This window comes from Rana temporaria, chromosome 7 (assembly GCF_905171775.1).
Source record: "Rana temporaria chromosome 7, aRanTem1.1, whole genome shotgun sequence".
Lineage (NCBI taxonomy): Eukaryota > Metazoa > Chordata > Amphibia > Anura > Ranidae > Rana > Rana temporaria.
The window spans coordinates 196,484,650-196,506,010 of NC_053495.1; the positions used below are offsets into that span (position 1 = coordinate 196,484,650).

A 21,361-nucleotide genomic window follows, 5' to 3' on the forward strand; every position below is an offset into this window, starting at 1 on the left:
TGTGGGGGGCTTTGATAGGGGACACCTGCTGTGGGGGGCTCTGATGGGGGACACCTGCTGTGGGGGGGCTCTGATGGGGGACAACTGCTGGGGGGGACTCTGATGGGGGACACCTGCTGGGGGGGACACTAATGAAGACTTCTTAGGGGAGCATCTCTGTGTTTGAGTCGTATCCATAGAAACATTTGTAAAGGGGAGGAGTTAGTAAACATGACCACGCCCATGTGGGAGGCACCAGAAATATTTCTGCACCCAGGCGTCTGTGACCCTAGGATCGGCCCTGGGGCTTGGATTAATTCTCTGATTACAGACAATAAAGCTTTACTTCTGGAGTAGATGGACAGGGTGTAATATTAATCTTGTACAGGTTAATGGTCAGAGGGAATATGGTGGCCCTCCTGCAGACTGGGTTGGAGAAGCTCCTCCATTTGGGACAGAAATATTTAATAACAATATCCCTCAAGAAATCTATGAAGATAAATGAATTCCACTTTTTCAGACTGCTGGCACATTGTATGAGTTTTGTCTTATGATGACTTGTCTAGTGGACAGATAACACAAGTGAAAGTTGGTTAATGAGGTTTGGACAGCCCTGGGTCTCCTTTCTGGGGAACTGTCTGGGCGGCCACTGACCTGAGTCTAGGTGACTATTTGTTAATGTACTGCTTACTGTTTATGTTATCTGTTCATTAGATCTACTGTAAGGCCCCGTACACACGATAGAATCCATCCGCAGATAAATCCCAGCAAATGGGTTTCTGCGGATAGATCCTATGGTGTGTACACGCCAGCGGATCTGTTTCCGCGGAGAAATCTCCTCTGGGATGGATTCCAGCAGATCGGATATTTGCTGTGCTGCACAACAAATCCATCTGCTGGAATCCATTCCAACGGATGGATCCGCTCGTCTGTACAGACTTACCGGATCCATTCGTCCAAAGGGATTCCCCGCACGCGTCGTAATGATTTGACGCATGCATGGAATTCCTTATATGACAGCGTCGCGCCCGTCGCCACGTCATAATCGCGGCGACGGCGCGACACGTCATCGGCAGAGGATTTCCGCGCGGATTTCAATGCGATGGTGTGTACACTCCATCCCATCGAAATCAGCGGAAATCTTTGAGAGGATTTATCCGTGGAAACGGTCCGCTGGACCGTATCTGCGGATAAATCCTCTCGTGTGTACGGGGCCTTAGATGTACTGAGGATATTACTGTTTAAAGTTTGCATTGTTTAGGATAACGTGATCAAACTCTTATCTGATTTTTTGTGGTATAAATTCTGTGGGCCGGATTCAGAAAAGAGATACGACGGCGTATCTCCTGATACGCCGTCGTATCTCTGAGTCCGGCCGTCGTATCTATGCACCTGATTCAGAGAATCAGTTGCGCATAGATATCCCTAAGATCCGACAGGTGTAAGTGTCTTACACCGTCGTATCTTAGGCTGCATTTTCTGGCTGGCCGCTAGGTGGCGCTTCCGTATGTTTACGCGAGGAATATGCAAATGAAAAAACTTAAAAAACACGGGGTCAAGTCAAATTTAAATACAACACGCCACCAACATCCCCATTTGAATTACGCGGCCTTACGCCGCAACACATACGTTACGCCGCCGTAAATAAGGGCGCAAGTTCTTTCTGAATACAGAACTTGCACCCAAAGTTACAGCAGCGTAACGTATCTCCGATACGTTACGCCGGTATAAAGATACGCTCAGGTATCTGAATCCGGCCCTGTGATTTTACAATACAGTCAGTTCCAGTTTGCACCTAAGCTAGTGTCGTCTAGTTCTCGGGTGCAATATTCAGCTATAATACCTGGTTCCTGGATCCAGAGTGGAGGCACCCAGGCTGGGTGAAAGGCAGTCTGCCACAGTACGTGATGATGGAGAGGGACCGCCCACAGCCCAGAGCTTAAGGGCAGCGCTGAAGCTGGCCAGAGTTTGGGCTTGGGTAAGTAATACACCATATCCCTGCGCCCCAAGACTAAAGGAGTAATTCACTCTTGCAGTAGGAGGGTCTCCACTACAAAGGTGGAGTTTTTCTACATCCTGGAGTTCACTTTTAAGTGAAATCTAACCAGGGCTTTTTTTTTCTCAGAAAATAGGTGAAGGAACACAACCACAACCCCCAAAACCCCCCTTCCCCAGGGGTGTGCTGTGTGCAGAGTTCTTGGGTGTGCTTTGTACATAGTACAGAATTTAGGGGTGCGCTATGTGCAGAGTTCCAGGAGGGGTTGGTACATAGTACAGAGTTTAGGAGTGCGCTTTGTGCAGAGTTCCAGGGGGGGTTGGTACATAGTACAGAGTTTAGGGGTGCGCTACGTGCAGAGTTGGGGGGGGGGTGTGCTATGTACGTAGTGCAGAGTTCAGGGGTGTGCTGCCTGAACCAGAGGTGGTGGAACTGAGTTCCACCAAGTTCCAGCTGAAAAAAAAAAGCCCTGCATATAACACTGCCATGTGTTCTGTTAAAGTGCAAATAATACTTAAAAGTACACCAGACGGCCGGTGTCAGACTGACGGTTCTGTCCCTGGCCACTTCTCCCACCTATGGCCTCCTTGGTGAGGTGTAGCTCTGTCTCAGGTTTGTGTTGCAAGTAGGGTTGCCACCTTTTCTTCACGCCAAACCCGAACACTTTATCCAAGCATGGAAAAATATTATTTTTAAGGGTTTCCAAAGCCCCCCTTTCATCAGAGTCCACAAGGCACCCCTTACATCTGAGTCCCCCTAACCTTAGTGTACTCACTCTCTTGGAGGCAGCAGAGGAAGGAAGGGCGGGCAGAGGCTCAGGCATCGACATCTTTCATCCACAATGTATCTGCCGGTTGCTGAGCTTTAAACTTCCAGCCCACACATCCCTTTTCTGAAGCACAGAACACCGGGGATTGGAGTGTGGGTGGGCAGACAGAGGGGAAGGGGTGGGAGGAGGAGGAGCTGATGAAGCCCTCTCTCCTCTCCTGTCCGTGTATGGGGCCCATGCGCACACCTATGTACTCAGCGGTTGTGGTACTTGGTTAATTGGGGAGCCACAGTCCATTCTGAATATTGTTTCCGGGTTTTTCAGGTGGTCTGAAACCCGGACACATGATGCAAAACCCAGACTGTCCGGGTGAATCCTGGACAGGTGGTAACCCTAGTTGCAAGGTGAAGAGTTCCATTGGGGAATACACAAATGGCGAGGTTCCCCCAGATAAGGAGTATCGGCAGTGTGACATGGCTTGTAAACTTAGCAAACCCATTTAATGGGTACAAGGAAACTTTTCCTTGTGACTAGGGGAACTTTAAAAACAAATATACACTAAATAGAAGTGTAAGTAACGTAATTTGACCTAGTATCAGACTTTCAGTCCCTGTCCTTGTGCAGCATAGCTCAGTCTGGTAGAGTAATAAGCAGCACAAGGAAACAACCAGCTCATGTGCTGACAAGAATAGGAGGAAAGTGCAGAGTGACAAAGGGCCAGATCCACAAGGAACTGCCTATCTGTAGGCAGGCGTAGCGTATCTCAGATACACTACGCCGCCGTAACTTAGAGCGTAGTTTCCGTATCCAGAAAGAATTTGCGCCGTAAGTTACGGCGGCGTAGTGTAAATGTGTCGGCGTAAGGGCGCGCAATTCAAATGACTAAGATGCGGGCGTGTTTTATGTTAATTCATCTTGACCCCACGTAAATTACGTTTTTTTTGAACGGCGCATTCGCCGTCCGTGGGGGTATCCCAGTGCGCATGCTCGAAATCACGTCGCAAATAGTCAATGCTTTCGACGTGAACGGGATTTACGCAAAGCCCTATTCACGAACGTTTTACGCAAACAACGGAAAATTTGACGATGTCCCGACGTCCATACTTAACATTGCGTACGCCTCATAGACCCAGGTTTAACATTACGCCGACGTAAAAAAAATGCGCTGGGCGGACGTACGTTTGAGGATCGGCGTATCTAGCTAATTTGCATACTCTACGCGGAAATCAACGGAAGCGCCACCTAGCGGCCAGCGTAAATATGCACCCAAGATCCGACGGCGTACTAAGACGTACGCCAGTCGGATCGAGCCCACATTCAGGCGTATCTTGTTTTGTTGATACAAAACAAAGATACGACGGCGCATCGTAGAAGTTACGCGGGGCTAGATTCACATAGAGATATGACGGTGTATCTCCTGATACGCCGTCGTATCTCTGAGTTAGGCCGGTCGTATCTATGCGACTGATTCATAGAATCAGTTACGCATAGATATGCCTAAGATCCGACAGGTGTAACTGTGTTACACCGTCGGATCTTAACTGCAATTTAAAAATGGCCGCTGGGGGCGTTCTCGCTGATTTACGCTGAGAAATATGTAAATCAGCGAGATACGCCAATTCACGAACGTACGCGGGCCTGACGCAGTCACTTTACGTCGTTTACGTAAGCGTATTCCCGGCGTATACTTACCCCTGCTTCTATGAGGCGCAGCCAATGTTAAGTATGGCTGTCGTTCCCGCGTCAAATTTTTTTTTTTCTACGTCGTTTGCGTACGCCGATTCACAAAACCGCTAGTCGCAAGTTACGCTCACGCCGAAACCAATGACGTCCTAGCGACGTCATTGGGAGCAATGCACGCTGGAAAAATTCGCGGACGGCGCATGCGCATTCAAATCGGCGCGGGGACGCGCCTGATTTAAATGCTACACTCCCCCTAGCCGCGGAATTTGAATTCCGCCGGGGGATTTAAGGTACGCCGCCGCAAGTCTGGAGGTAAGTGTTTTTCTGAATTACCCACTTGCCACTAAAACTTGCGGCGGCGCATCTTAAATCAGATAGATTACGTGGATCTAAAGATCCGCTGATCTATCTGAATCTAGCCCGCGGCGTATCAATAGATACGCCGGCGTAAGTTCTTTGTGGATCTGGCCCAAAGAGGAGAGCTCATCATTGTGCTTCTTTTTCTTTCACTGTCCAATCACAGGCTGGGGACAGGCTCAGGATAACCCGGGCTCAGAGAAAGTGGGTTGAAGAATGCTTTAAAAAATTGGCACTGACACGAGGAATATGATTGTACAATTCACCCCCCACAAGTCTCTTCCAAAAATGAAGTTTGGCACGTAGGCCTTTCATAAACTCAACTTTTTTAACAGGTAATTTTAAATCTTTTTAAAAATATAAAGAAAAATACTTCACCAATTCCAGTTTAAAAAATGTTCACTTTCCCTTTTCACATTTTGAGAAAGTCGTTTCCACGAGCTTATTCCTGCAGAGCAAAATGCTCCAAACATTAGCTAATTAACTATCTTTGCAGCAAACCATTGGCCTTTCACGTTTCGTCATCCATGATGTCTTTTTTTTTTTGGCCGGCCTCAGCTGCTTCGCTGGCGTATATGAAAAAAGCGCGGTGACCCAAGCGCGCATCATGTGCATATGTCCACCATTCCCGCTGAATTTGCGGATTGTATCTGAAATTGAGGAATGTAGGGCCTCAGCGACTTCTTCTTCTTCGTCACCAGATCTCGCTGGCTATAGTCCATGTTGATAAATTCCGATGATTCGCTGTGGCTGAAGTTTATCGTTCCGTAGGAGACGCTTTCCTGGATGTGATAGGACATTAAGGGATTTTCAGAGTAGTAGTTGCTGACCTCGTCGTCGTTTTGGACCGACCCGAGTCCCACGTAGAAGAGATTCTTCTCCGGACTGTCGCCTTCGAAGCTTTGCTCGGACGGCTCAGAGAAGCCCTCGGAAGACACGGTGGAATTAGAAGACATTTTGCCGGGCTGTTTCGCCTGTAACCCCGCCATGATCAAAAAGGTTGGATTGTCGGCATCCAGATTCCTGATGGCGGCTGAATTGGCCCTCAAGAAACACCCGTCGCAGGAGCTGACGCTCAGTTTCCTCTCGTTTTTTATACCTGGCTTGCTGCTTTGTTGGGGGTTACTTAAGATCGTCGCATACTTGATGCTGGATTGGCAGGGGCTGCCCCCGTACATGGCGGTCTCGCGGTTGTCCGCGTAGCTGCAACTGCTGCTGAAGTGGCTGGTGGCGCAGGCGGAGTCGCGGTCGTCCGTCAGCTTCCCGACTAATGAGACGTCGTCTGTTTCTTTCTCCCAGGCTTTCACGATATTGAGATTTTCAAAAATGGTTTCTGGTTCGAGGATTAAGGGGAAACTGGGCGCCAGGTGGTTGCGGTGCTTGGTAAAAAGGTTTTCTAGTGTATCTGGCTGGACAAAACAAGAAAAACAATCACTTATTTTTAGTAAGGCTCCTAATGCCGTGAAACGATAGCGGTTCTTTACATGCTGCGATACAACGAGATTAGAGAAAAGCAGTGCGGATTGGAGGTGGACGGCTTGCGTTTGCAGATTGATCTAATTCTAATAAGTGTCTAGTGCTGAGTATATTCAGAGGGCTCATTTTGAAAACTTAGGAGTGCGCTACGTACAGGGTGAAGAATTCAGGAGTGCGTTACATACAGAGTCCAGTGTTCAGGAGTGCACTGTGTAAAGAGTGCAGGGTTCAGGAGTGTGCTACGTGCAGGGTTCAGGGGTGTGTTACATACAGAGTGCAGGGTTCAGGAGTGTGTTACATACAGAGTGCAGGGTTCAGGAGTGCACTACATACATAGTGAAGGGTTCAGGACTGTGCTACATACAGAGTGCAGGGTTCAGGAGTGCGCTACATACAGAGTGTAGAGTTCAGGAGTATGCTACATACAGAGTGAAGGGTTCAGGAGTGCATTACGAACAGAGTGCAGGGTTCAGGAGTGTGTTACATACAGAGTGAAGGGTTCAGGAGTGTGCTACGTACAGGGTGCAGGGTTCAGGAGTGTGCTACGTACAGAGTTCAGGGTTCAAGAGTGTGCTACGTACAGAGTGCAGGGCTCAGGGGTGTGTTACATACAGAGTGCAGGGTTCAGGAGTGCACTACGTACAAAGTGCAGGGTTCAGGAGTGCACTACGTACAAAGTGCAGGGTTCAGGAGTGCACTATGTACAGAGTGCAGGGTTCAGGAGTGCACTACGTACAGAGTGTAGGGTTCAGGAGTGTGTTACATACAGAGTGAAGGCTTCAGGAGTGTGCCAAGTACAGAGTGCAGGTTTCAGAAGTGTGCTACATACAGAGTGCAGGGTTCAAGTGTGTGCTACGTACAGAGTGCAGGGTTCAAGAGTGTGCTACTTACAGAGTGCAGGGTTCAAGAGTGTGCTACTTACAGAGTGCAGGGTTCAAGAGTGTGCTACTTACAGAGTGCAGGGTTCAAGGGTGTGTTACGTACAGAGTGCAGGGTTCAGGAGTGCACTACGAACAGAGTGCAGGGTTCAGGAGTGCACTACGTATAGAGTGCAGGGTTCAGGAGTGCGCTACATACAGAGGTTAGGGGTGTGTTATACACATGTGCAACCCCAATCCACCCCTCTCTCTCTATCCCTGTCGTGACTGCATGCAGGGATATTTTCGTTTCAGGAGCTGCTGAGAGCAAAGCTGTCCCTTGGAAACACAGAAGGCTTCTGTGATTTCAGGTGATAACGGTGAGGGTGGAGCAGAGGGTGAGAGCTGGAGGTGGCAGAATGGAGTTCTGCAAAGTTCTGGCTGCAAAACTTGATGTGAGGGCCACATTTCCAGGGGTCAGGAGTGTGTAATGCACAGAGTAAAGGGTCAGGAGTGTGTAATGCACAGAGTAAAGGGTCAGGAGTGTGTAATGCACAGAGTCCAGGGGTCAGGAGTGTGTAATGCACAGAGTAAAGGGTCAGGAGTGTGTAGAGCACAGAGTCCAGGGGTCAGGAGTGTGTAATGCACAGAGTCTAGGGGTCAGGAGTGTGTAATGCACAGAGTCCAGGGGTCAGGAGTGTGTAATGCGCAGAGTAAAGGGTCAGGAGTGTGTAATGCACAGAGTAAAGGGTCAGGGGTGTGTAATGCGCAGAGTAAAGGGTCAGGAGTGTGTAATGCACAGAGTAAAGGGTCAGGGGTGTGTAATGCACAGGGAAAAGGGTCAGGAGTGTGTAATGCACAGAGTCCAGGGGTCAGGAGTGTGTAATGCACAGAGTAAAGGGTCAGGAGTGTGTAATGCACAGAGTAAAGGGTCAGGGGTGTGTAATGCACAGGGAAAAGGGTCAGGAGTGTGTAATGCACAGAGTGTTGGGGTCAGGAGTGTGTAATGCACAGAGTGTTGGGGTCAGGAGTGTGTAATGCACAGAGTGTTGGGGTCAGGAGTGTGTAATGCACAGAGTGTTGGGGTCAGGAGTGTGTAATGCACAGAGTGCAGGGGCCAGGGCTAACACTGTTTAGGGTTAGTAACAAAACCAGAAATCTGATACTGCCAGGCAAGATCCAGTTAGTTCCCAGTTATGCTGATAATACATGTAAAATGCATGAAGACACACAAACAAAGACACGCATCTAATATTAGCGAACATGAAAGAAAAGGATTGGGGTGTTTTTCTGGGACGAGCTCACCTTTTCAAAGTTGACACCCTGGGCCCAGGAGCAGTATTTGGGGTTTGGTACATCCTTCCAGAACAATCTCTTCATTCTGGAATAAATAAGATAGAACATAATTCAATGTCATTTGCCAACATGGCGATGTGGGTATAGGCTGGGATTTGAGGGACAGTCCCTCGAAAAAGAACAAATACACCCGGGGTGAAAAATATTGGGGTAAAGCTCCCAAGAGAAATCAACAAAAGAGCATCCATTCTCAGGGTTCAACCTAGATGGGGTACGTGTGGGGCTGGTGGGCTTCCAAACGAGCGGGCGACAGGGGGTTGGACTGATATTGACCGGCCGACCAACCGGGGGGGGTTGCAGGTGTTCTGTGTGACCCCCTAAAAATGGAGCACCAGCCACCACTGGGCACGTATATACTATTGACTCTTATTAATACTAATATTAATAATATTTCAAATACAGTGGAACCTCGGTTTAAGAGTAACTTGGTTTGAGTGCGTTTTGATTTGCGAGCAACTTTTTTTTTTTAAATTCTGACTCGGTTTGCGAGTGTTGACTGGCAAGACGAGCAGAATTTAAGCTAAATAGGCCTGCAGTACCTCATTTGGCCTGAGGTAGGGGGGCGCAAAAGCCGAGCAGAGCTGAAAATAGGCCTGCAGTACCTCATTTGGCCTGAGGTACGGGGGTGCAGGAGCCCTGTAGAGACGAAAATAGGACTGCAGTACCTCATTTGGCCTGAGGTACGGGGGCGCAGGAACCGAGCCAAAGTGTCCTCTGGCCTTTTTCTGACGTTTTTGGCGCTCTCTGGCGCCCCCCCACCTCTGGCTACATTCAGTATTGCATTCCATTGAAGTCAATGCGGAACAATTAGCCGGATTCAGATAGACTTACGCCGGCGTATCTAATAATACGCCGCGTAAGTCCATGGATGCGCCGTCGTATCTATGCGCCGTATTCTTGTACTAAGATACGCCTGAATTTTGGCTTCCTACGACCGACGTAAGTCTCCTACGCCGTCGTATCTTGGGTGCATAATTACGCTGGCCGCTAGGGGGGCTTCCATTGATTTACGCGTCGAATATGCAAATGACCAAGATACGCTGATTCACGAACGTACTTGCGCCCGTCGCATGAGTATACGACGTTTACGTAAGGCGTACGTCCGCGTAAAGATAAACCACCTCTATAGGTGCAAAGTATGGACGTCGGAACAGCTGTCGTATTTTACGTCGTTTATGTAAGTCGTACGTGAATGCGGCTGGGCGTAGGTTACGTTCACGTCGTTGCCATTGAGCCGTCGTATCTTACGGCGTAAATTCAACGTGATTCTGAGCATGCGCGCGCATGCGCCGTTCGATCGGCGCTTCATTTACATGGGGTCACCATTAATTTTAATACAACACGCCCACTACCTGCCTACTTTGAATTAGGCGGGCTTACGCCGGCCCATTTACGCTACGCCGTCGTAACTTAGGGAGCAAGGGCCAGATTCACAGCAGAAATACGCCGGCGTATCTACTGATACGCCGGCGTATTTTCAAATTTGCCGCGTCGTATCTTGATTTGGAATCCTCAAACCAAGATACGACGGCTTTTGGCATAGATCCGACAGGCGTGCGGCTTCGTACGCCTTCGGATCGTAGGTGTAATTCTCCGGCGGCCACTGGGTGGAGTTTGCGTCGTTTTCCAGCGTCGGGTATGCAAATTAGCCGTTTACGGCAATCCACGAAGGTACGCGCGTTCGTCGCATCCTCTTACGTCGGCTTTTCCCGTCGTAAAGTTAAGAGTGCTATTTAGATGGTGTAAAATTACACCATCCATGTTAAAGTATGGCTGTCGTTCCCGCGTCGAATCTGAAATTTTTTTTTTGGCGTAAGACGTCCGGGAATATGAAAGTACCTTCCGCACGTCGCCGTTCAAAAAACACATCGGGGCGCCGTAATTTTGCGCAAAGCACGGCGGGAAATTTACAAACGGAGCATGCGCAGAACGTTCGGCGCGGGAACGCGCCTAATTTAAATGGTACACGCCCCATTTGAATTAGGCAGGCTTGCGCCGGACGGCTTTACGCTACGCCGCCAAAAGTTTTTTTTTTTCACAAGAAATCGCCGCCGAAAGTTTACACGCAAGTGCTTTGTGAATCAAGCACTGTAATGTAATTGGGGTGGATTCAGGTAGGGGCGTGCACTACTACGGAGGCGCAGTGTACCGTTTTTACGCTACGCCTCCGTAAATTACCTGCGCTACGCTTCATTCACGAAGCAGTAGCTCCGTAATTTGCGTGTGCGCTCCGGAAAACTGCCCGGCGTAAGCGCGCGTAATTTAAATGATCCCGTAGCGGGCGTGGATCATTTAAATTAGGCGCGCTCCCGCGCCGAACGTAGTGCGCATGCTCCGTCGGGAAACTTTCCCGACGCGCATTGCGGTAAATGACGTTGCGAGGACGTCATTTGCTTCGACGTGAACGTAAATGGCGTCCAGCGCCGTTCACGATTCACTTACGCAAACAACGTAATTTTTAAAAATCGCGACGCGGGAACGACGGGTATACTTAGCATTGGCTGCCCCTGCTAATAGCAGGAGCAGCCTTACGCAAAAACCAACGAACGCAAACGACGTAAAATACGAACGCAGGGCGCGCGTACGGTTGTGAATCGGCGTGAGTATGCAATTTGCATACTCTACGCTGACCACTACGGGAACGCCACCTAGCGGCCATCGTAAGAATGCAGCCTACGATACGACGGCATAAGAGCCTTATGCCAGGCATATCTTAGGCTGCAGTCGGCGTATCGAGCTTTCTGAATACAGAAAAGTCGATACGCCGGCGTAACTATGGATACGCAGACGCAATTGCTTACTGAATCCACCCCATTATTTCCGTTGGTCTGAGTTTTTCTTTAAACTCCCTTTTTATGTCCGATGATAAAAGATGACATTTACCTTTGATGCGATATTGCCAGCGTTATCACTAGCAGGAAGGACGTGGCCGTTATCACAGGTAATATAATATATACTCCTCCATTATTCTGCATCTCATTGGGTTTCTCTGCAAATAAAAAGTGAATACATTTAGACAAAAATGCAAAACCATCCTGACAATAACTTTATATTGCAGTAACTGTGATCTGCCGTTCTCTCTCCTCTTCATTGCCAAGGAATGGATTTCACCAGGGAATTTCTTTCCTGTACTCAATGCAGGCTGCAAAGTATTATCAGTTAATTAGAGGAAACCCTTAAAATGCTACTTGGCTGGCTTCTTTTTATGAGCCAATCACTTTAGTAGTCACTGACTTCTCCCTGACTTTCTCATCTACATGTCAATGGTGGCACTGAAGATAGGGGCAGCCAAGCAGCTAGCATTTTTCAGATGGAGGTCAGCAATGGCGGCCTCTGCGCTTCTCCTGCCATGCATGGTCCTAGTGATCTAGCTTTACATACAGGAACCACGTGACGAGAGACATAGCTCTGTACACAGGGACTAAGAGATCAGAGACATAGCTCTGTACACAGGGACTAAGAGATCAGAGTCAGCTCTGTACACATGGACTAAGCGACCAGAGACAGCTCTGTACACAGGGACTAAGTGACCAGAGACATAGCTCTGTACACAGGGACTAAGAGATCAGAGACATAGCTCTGTACACAGGGACTAAGAGATCAGAGACATAGCTCTGTACACAGGGACTAAGAGATCAGAGATATAGCTCTGTACACAGGGACTAAGAGATCAGAGACATAGCTCATTACACAGGGACTAAGAGATCAGAGACATAGCTCTGTACACAGGGACTAACCGTTCAGAGACATAGCTCTGTACACAGGGACTAAGCGACCAGAGACATAGCTCTGTACACAGGGACTAAGCGACCAGAGATATAGCTCTGTACACAGGGACTAAGTGACCAGAGACATAGCTCTGTACACAGGGACTAAGAGATCAGAGACAGCTCTGTACACAGGGACTAAGAGATCAGAGACATAGCTCTGTACACAGGGACTAAGAGATCAGAGACATAGCTCTGTACACAGGGACTAAGCAACCAGAGACATAGATCTGTACACAGGGACTAAGAGATCAGAGACATAGCTCTGTACACAGGGACTAAGCAACCAGAGACATAGCTCCGTACACAGGGACTAAGTGACCAGAGACATAGCTCCGTACACAGAGACTAAGTGACCAGAGACATAGCTCTGTACACAGGGACTAACCGTTCAGAGACATAGCTCTGTACACAGGGACTAAGAGATCAGAGATATAGCTCTGTACACAGGGACTAAGAGATCAGAGACATAGCTCTGTACACAGAGACTAAGCGTTCAGAGACAGCTCTGTACACAGAGACTAAGCGTTCAGAGACAGCCCTGTACACAGGGACTAAGCGTTCAGAGACAGCTCTGTACACAGGGACTAAGCGACCAGAGACATAGCTCTGTACACAGGGACTAAGCGACCAGAGATATAGCTCTGTACACAGGGACTAAGTGACCAGAGACATAGCTCTGTACACAGGGACTAAGCAACCAGAGACATAGCTCTGTACACAGGGACTAAGCGACCAGAGACAGCTCTGTACACAGGGACTAAGCGACCAGAGATATAGCTCTGTACACAGGGACTAAGCAACCAGAGACATAGCTCTGTACACAGGGACTAAGCGACCAGAGACAGCTCTGTACACAGGGACTAAGCAACCAGAGACATAGCTCTGTACACAGGGACTAAGCGACCAGAGACAGCTCTGTACACAGGGACTAAGCGACCAGAGATATAGCTCTGTACACAGGGACTAAGCGACCAGAGACATAGCTCTGTACACAGGGACTAAGCGACCAGAGACATAGCTCTGTACACAGGGACTAAGTGACCAGAGACATAGCTCTGTACACAGGGACTAAGTGACCAGAGACAGCTCTGTACACAGGGACTAAGCAACCAGAGACAGCTCTGTACACAGGGACTAAGCAACCAGAGACAGCTCTGTACACAGGGACTAAGCAACCAGAGACAGCTCTGTACACAGGGACTAAGCAACCAGAGACAGCTCTGTACACAGGGACTAAGCAACCAGAGACAGCTCTGTACACAGGGACTAAGTGACCAGAGACATAGCTCTGTACACAGGGACTAAGCGACCAGAGACATAGCTCTGTACACAGGGACTAAGTGACCAGAGACAGCTCTGTACACAGGGACTAAGCGACCAGAGACAGCTCTGTACACAGGGACTAAGCAACCAGAGACAGCTCTGTACACAGGGACTAAGTGACCAGAGACAGCTCTGTACACAGGGACTAAGCAACCAGAGACAGCTCTGTACACAGGGACTAAGCAACCAGAGACATAGCTCTGTACACAGGGACTAAGTGACCAGAGCCATAGCTCCGTACTCAGGGACTGCATGACGTGTCACTAAACCCACATCATAAAAAAAGATCGATAAATGGTGTATTGCAAGCTCTTCATCCTCACTCAGTGACTATAAGATTAGTTTTCTGTATTCTGCAAAAAAACTGGTTGATCCTGCTGCTCTCTATCTCCCCCTTCTGTCCATGTCCCCAATTCAGTTAGGGATTTTGCAGCTGTGGTGGCAACTCTGCACATGCTCAGTTTTCAGTGAATTTCTATGCTGAGCATATCCTCCCTATCACATATGAGCATCCCATGTAACTACAGAGTCACACATGTGGGGCGTATAGACAGTGGTAAATGACAGCCCTCTCCCTCCCTCCTCCTTTATGCCCAACCACCAGCTAAACCCAATTGGGGGTTGGATATTACATGTAGATTAATGGAGGCTTCACCTCCCTCTTTTTCTAAGACAGAGGCTGGAGGGGCGTGACACAACCCGTGACTGACATAAATCCGCCCACACCCTGTTATTGCCAAAAAATAATAAAGATTTGTTTTCAAATATATATTTTGTATGACAATTAAAAACAGTTTATTGGTATTATTTATTTATTTTTACTCTATTCCAAAGGCGGTTTGTTTTTTGTTTTTTAACCACTTGCCGACCGCCGCATGTACATGTACGTCCACAGAATGGCACGTACAGGCAGATGGGCGTACATGTACGTCCCCGCCTTTCCGCGGGTCGGGGGTCCGATCGGGACCCCCCCCCCCCCCGCTACATGCGGCGGTCGGATACCCGCGGGGAGCGATCTGGGATTAGGGCGCGGCTATTCGTTTATAGCCGCTCCGTCGCGATCGCTCCCCGGAGCTGAAGAACGGGGAGAGCTGTATGTAAACACGGCTTCCCCGTGCTTCACTGTGGCGGCTGCATCGATCGTGTGATCCTTTTTATAGGGAGACACAATCGATGACGTTAGACCTACAGCCACACCCCCCTACAGTTGTAAACACACACTAGGTGAAACATAACCCCTTCAGCGCCCCCTGTGGTTAACTCCCAAACTGCAACTGTAATTTTCACAATAAAGAATGCAATTTAAATGCATTTTTTGCTGTGAAAATGACAATGGTCCCAAAAATGTGTCAAAATTGTCCGAAGTGTCACGAAAGAGTCACGAAAAAAATCGCTGATCGCCGCCATTAGTAGTAAAAAAAAAAAATGCAATAAAACTATCTCCTATTTTGTAAACGCTATAAATATTGCGCAAACCAATCGATAAACGCTTATTGCGATTTTTTTTATCAAAAATAGGTAGAAGAATACGTATCGGCCTAAACTGAGGAAAAAAATGTTTTTATATGTTTTTGGGTGATATTTATTATAGCAAAAAGTAAAAGATATTGCATTTTTTTCAAAACTGTCGCTCTATTTTTGTTTATAGCGCAAAAAATAAAAACCGCCGAGGTGATCAAATACCACCAAAAGAAAGCTCTATTTGTGGGAAAAAAAGGACGCCAATTTTGTTTGGGAGCCACGTCGCACGACCGCGCAATTGTCTGTTAAAGCGACGCAGTGCCGAATCGCAAAACCTGGCCTGGGCATTTAGCAACAAAATGGTCCGGGGCTTAAGTGGTTAATACATGTAATGGGGTAGAAATACTTTCTACATCTGTATAGAGTTCGGTTTTAATTCTGAGCATTTACCTGTAGAAAATTCATAGGTGATTTTTGGGCTTCCGACGCCTTCCAGAAACACGGGAGTCAGGCTGAACTGGTACTTTTCAATGGTGAAAAAATGGTCTGTAAAATAAAGTGAGGGGCGGCGTCATTCAGGGATCCTCAGCAAAAAGAGAAATTAAACAGAGGTTGTCTTAGAGCAGGGGTCTCCAAACGTTCTCAACGAAGGGCCACTTTAGGGGGGCCGGACTGCGGCCAGAGACAATAGAAAATATCCTGGTGTTAGTGGGAGTAAACAATGTCTGATCATTGAGGAATAGCGTCTCATCGTTGGTGTCAGTAGAAGGAATAGTGCCCCATTGTTGGTGTGATTGGGAGGAATAGTGCCCCATCAGTGTCAGTGTCAGAAAGAAAGAAAAGTGCCCCATCGTTGGTGTCAGTGGGATCAATAATGCCCCATCGTTGGTGTTAGTGGAAGGAATTGTGCCCTATCCTTGGTGTCATTGTGAGAAATAGTGTCCCATTGTTGGTGTCAGTGGGATGAATAGTGCCCCATAAGTGTCAGTGGGAGGAATAGTGCCCCTTTGTTAGTGTCAGGAGGGAAAGTGCCCCATTGTTGCTGTCAGTGGAAAGAATTGTGCCATATCCTTGGTGTCAGCGGGAGGAATAGTGCTCCATCATTGGTGTCATTGGGAGGAATAGTATCCCATAGTTGTATTCATTGGGAGTAATAGTGTCCCATTGTTGGCATCAGTGGAGGGAATTGCACCCCATTGTTTTTGTTACTGAGAGAAATAGTGCCCCATTGTTGGTGTCATTGGGGGGAATATTGCCCCGTTGTTGGTGTCAGAATGAGGTAAAGTGCCCCATCATTGGTGTCAGTGGAAGGAATTGTGCCCTGTCCTTGGTGTCATTGGGAGAAATAGTGTCCCATTGTTGGTGTCAGTGGGAGAAATAGTGTCCCATTGTTGGTGTCATTGGGAGAAATAGTGTCCCATTGTTGGTGTCAGTGGGAGAAATAGTGTCCCATTGTTGGTGTCATTGGGAGAAATAGTGTCCCATTGTTGTTGTTATTGGGAGTAATAGTGTTCCATCGTTGGCATCAGTGGAGGGAATTGCACCCCATTGTTGTTGTTATTGGGAGGAATAATGCCCCATTGTTGGCGTCTTCAGGAGAAATAGTGCCCTGTAAGTGTCAGTGGGAGGAATTATGCCCCTTTGTTGGTGTCAGAAGGAGAAAAAGTGCCCCATTGTTGGTGTCAGTGGAAGGAATTATGCCCCATCGCTGTTGTAAGTGAAAGGAATTGTACCCCATTGTTGGTGTTATTGGGAGGAACAGTGCCCTATACTTGGTGTCAGTGGAAGGAATTGTACCCCATTGTTGGTGTCATTTGGAGAAATAGTGTCCCATTGTTGGTGCCATTGGAAGGAAAAGTCCCCCATCACAGTGTCAGTGGGAGGAATTAAGCCACGTTTATTGGTGTCAGAAGGAGGAAAGGTGCCCCATTGTTGGTGTCAGTGGACGTAATAGTGCCCCAAGGGCCGGAAAAGGGCAAGCAAGGGGCCCCCGAGCCGCACTTTGGAGATCTCCATCACACTGTGTATTCTATTTCCCGTACCTTTGATGTAGTATCTGCTGACATTGGGGGGAATATATTGCCAGCGCACTCGGGATTCATCGCGGAGGTTCTTCCATTCCAGGACAAACTCCAGGACTTCGTACTCCACCGGGAGCAAGCGCCACACGGCAACCACACTTTTGTTCAGCAGGTACAAATCCAGAGATTCCACTGCCTGCACTAGAAGGACAAAACACAGGACTCGTTGGAAGTTGGCTGATCCTGAGACCAAGTAAAAGTGTCATTTTTAGCCAAAACATTATTATTTTTTGTTAATTTTGGACAGTGAAAGAGATTGTTAACCTCTTGACGACCGAGGACGTCCCTGGGATGTCCTCAAATTTGTGCGGTGATATCTTAATGATGGGTGCAGCTACAGGCATCATTCAGATATCACGTCTTCAACCGCCGATTCTCTGCACGATAAGAACGATCAAAGCGGCAGTTCCACCGCTTGATCGTTCTTATAGGCAGCGGGAGGCGACGTCCCCCCCCCCTCCCGCCGCCATCCAGTGCTTCTCTGGGCTCTCCCGTGCCATTGGAGGCCCGGAGAGCGAATCGGTCGGCGCAGGCTGGGAAGCATAGAGATGACTGGTGACCAGATGGTCACCAGTCATCTCTATGACCGTCGGGCGCGACGTTATGACGTCACGCCCGGTACCCGGAAGTAAACAAAGCCGCATTCACCGATTTCATGCTTGTAAGCCTGGAGGAGAGATGTGGGGTCTTATTGACCCCACATCTCTCCATAAAGAGGACCTGTCACAAGGGTTGTTTACATTCCTTGTAATGGGAATAAAAGTGATCAAAAAAAATAAATACAAAAAAAGTGTAAAAATAAAAACAATTAAGTAAAATAAAAATAAAATGAAAAAAAGTTTTTTTCAAAACACCCCTGTCCCCGTTATCTCGCGCGCAGAAGCGAACATGCATGCAAGTCCCGCCCACATATGTAAACGCCGTCCAAACCCCACATGTGAGGTATTGCCTGCGTGCGTTAGAGCGTGTGCAACAATTCTAGCACTAGACCTCCTCTGTAACTCGAAAATAGTAACCTGTAAAAAATGTTAAAGCGTCACCTATGGAGATTTTTAAGTACCGAAGTTTGGCGCCATTCCATGAGTGTGCGCAAACTTAAAGCGTGACATGTTAAGTATCTATTTACTCGGCGTAACTTCATCTTTCACATTATACAAAATAATTGGGCTAACTTTACTGTTTTGTTAATTATATATTCAATGAATCCTGGACAGGTGGCAACCCTATCACCCCTGTTAGGCATCTTGTGCCACATCATGCAAAGCAACCAGATTCAACCATATGTATAAAATATTCATTATGTGGATGCAGGGCCGCCATCAGAGGGGTACAGGCATTACAGCTGTAAGGGGCCCGACAGTCCCCAGGGGCACGGCTAGCCCCCCCCCCCCCCCGTTTTTTTGCATTACACCTGTAAGGGGCCCGATGGTCCCCAGGGCCCCTTACAGGCCTGGCTGGCCCCCCCTCCCGTTTTTCTTATTTATTTTTTTGCATTACACCTGTAAGGGGCCCAAATGGTCCCCGGGGCCCCTTACAGGCCCAGCCAACCCCCCCCCCCCCCCTCCCGTTTTTTTATTTTTATTATTTTTTGCATTACACCTGTAAGGGGCCCGATGATCGCCAGGGCCTCGCGCCAGGGCCTCGCGCCAGGAGAGAAGAGATTACACTTGGTTTTTTTTCATCAGCACCCCCTCCCCCCCCAGTTCTCTGCTCCAGGGGGGCCCTGCCTAAAGCGGTGTAAGGGGCCCCAAAATTTGGGATGGCTGCCCTGTGTGGATGTGACAAACGTCTGCACATTTAGAAGAAAAGTTGCTGTATTTTCTGTAATATATCTGCTTTCTAAATCTTCATTGCCACCTAGTGGCTATAATATGGTTTTTTTTCCCTCTAAATAACTCAGTCAGAAAAAAAACACATTATGGCCACACGATGGCGCTGGTAATATAGAAAATCCATTTTCATTCTAAATGTGCAGACAGTGGCGGTGAGTCCATAAAAAGCACACGGGCGCCGCCCCCTCTCTCCTGCCACCTCTCTCTCACCAATAGATAGATTCATCCATTGCATGAATCTGTCTATGGTCGCTGCTGCCACCCCCTTTTCGGGCACCGGGCACCTGACTTACAGCGCAGGGGGGGTATTTTTTGGAAGCACCTGATTAGAGCCGTAGGTTCTAATAGGCGTCCAAAAAGGTGAACAGCGGGCGCTATGTTGTGCATTCGCTGTTCACTCAGCGTTGTGTTGGAAAGCAAATTAATTACTTTCCTAACACTGAACCGCCTCTCAGCCAATCAGGTACTCTGGTCTGTTTATTGTCACCTGATTGGCTGAAACGACAGGCGCTGTGATTGGACGCCGCCTATTAGGCATCCAATCATAGCAGAGGATGGGAGAAGACCTTAAGGAGCAAGGAGCGTGGAGGACCGTGACCCACTGCCCCAGACAGGTAAGTGCCGGGTGGGTGGGGATGCACGCTGGCAGCATTTGATGGGCACAGTAGTGGCAATTGATGGGCACACTGGCAGCATTTGGTGGGCACAGTAGCAGCAATTGATAGGCACACTGGCAGCAGTTGATGGGCACAGTAGCGGCAATTGATGGGCACAGTGTCAGCAATTGATGGGCACAGTGTCAGCAATTGATGGGCACACTGGCAGCAGTTGATGGGCACAGTAGCGGCAATTGATGGGCACACTGGCAGCAATTGATGCGCACAGTGTCAGCAATTGATGGGCACACTGGCAGCAATTGATGGGCACAGTAGCAGCAATTGATAAACACTGGCAGCAATTGATGGGTACAGTGTCAGCAATTGATGGGTACAGTGTCCGCAATTAATGGGCACACTGGCAGCAGTTGATGGGCACAGATAGCAGAAATTGATGGGCACACTGGCAGCAGTTGATGGGCACAGTAGCGGTAATTGATGGGCACACTGGCAGCAATTGATGCGCACAGTGTCAGCAATTGATGGGCACACTGGCAGCAATTGATGGGCACAGTAGCAGCAATTGATAAACACTGGCAGAAATTGATGGGCACAGTGTCAGCAATTGATGGGTACAGTGTCAGCAATTGATGGGTACAGTGTCAGCAATTGATGGGTACAGTGTCAGCAATTGATGGGTACAGTGTCAGCAATTGATGGGCACAGTGTCGGCAATTAATGGGTACAGTAGCTGCGATTGATGGCACAGTGGCGGCAATTGATGGGCACAGTAGCTACGTTTGACGGGCACAGTGGCTGCAATTGATGTTTTTTTTTTTTTTTTACGTTTGTTTGCGCCTCCCCAAAAAATTTGGAGCACCAGCCGCCACTGTGCGCAGATGATTGTTACATCCACCCAATGAATGTAAATGAATGGAAGTTAAAGTCGCAATGAGGAACCTTTTCTAAAGTCAGAGCCACTTCAGTCAGCTCTCATTGGCTAACATGGGATTTCACACGTCATGCTCTCAGGCCCCGTACACACGACAGAGGAACTCGACGTGCTTGGCACGTCGAGTTCCTCGTCGAGTTTTGGGATGAAGCCGCCGAGGAGCTCGGCGGGCCGGCTTCTCCCATAGAAGAACGAGGACAACGAGAAAATAGAGAACATGTTCTCTATTTTCTCGTCGAGTTCCTCGGCGGCTCCATCGAGCCAAAACTGCACAGACGACAGAGATTCTCGGCAGAATCCGGGTTTTGACCGAGTTTCTCGGTGAATTCTGCCGAGAATCTCTGTCGTGTGTACGAGGCCTCACAAGTCAGATCCCAAGTGTGGACAGAGCCTTACATATACAGTGAGGGGAAATTATTATTTGATCCTCTGCAAATTTTGTTACTTTGCTCACTTACAAAGAAATGAAGGGTCTATCATTTTTATCATAGGTGTATTTTAAACGATAGAAACAGAATATCAACCAAAAATCCAGAAAAAATAAAACATATGCTATAAATTAAGTTGCAGTTCAGTGAGTACATTGATATTGACATCACATATTTAGGCGTGTATACAGATCCTAAATGACAGCCCAGTCCCTCCCTCCTCCTCCATGCCCAGTAACTAAAAAAGAACACAGTGGGTGGGATGTCACATCTTAATTGATGGATGCTCCGCCTCCCATAACAGCATGAGGACACATGGCTATAGTGGAAATCTCCTCCTATCTGATCACTCAGTTTATGATGTGGCCGTGGTATACAGATCAGCTAAAAAGGTATATAGTGGCAGTATTTATAATGTAAAAAGAAGACTGTGTGGGCACGGGGG

At 48.2% G+C, this 21,361-nt stretch overlaps 1 protein-coding gene across 2 annotated transcripts in view; it reads right to left on the reverse strand.

Annotated features, from left to right (window-relative positions):
* Window positions 1-5,108: 5,108 nt before the first annotated feature.
* LEPR (leptin receptor) overlaps window positions 5,109-21,361 on the reverse strand; it is a 126,650-nt gene continuing 110,397 nt past the window's right edge. The window contains exons 15-19 of one of the 2 annotated variants that reach the window (XM_040360759.1): window positions 17,070-17,249; window positions 15,478-15,573; window positions 11,357-11,462; window positions 8,423-8,498; window positions 5,109-6,193 (exon numbers count right to left, since the gene is read on the reverse strand). In XM_040360759.1, coding sequence (XP_040216693.1) covers window positions 5,390-6,193; window positions 8,423-8,498; window positions 11,357-11,462; window positions 15,478-15,573; window positions 17,070-17,249 — 1,262 coding nt within the window. In that variant the 3' untranslated portion in view covers window positions 5,109-5,389. The remainder of the gene's footprint in view (window positions 6,194-8,422; window positions 8,499-11,356; window positions 11,463-15,477; window positions 15,574-17,069; window positions 17,250-21,361) is intronic. The other variant, XM_040360760.1, reaches the window with a different exon arrangement.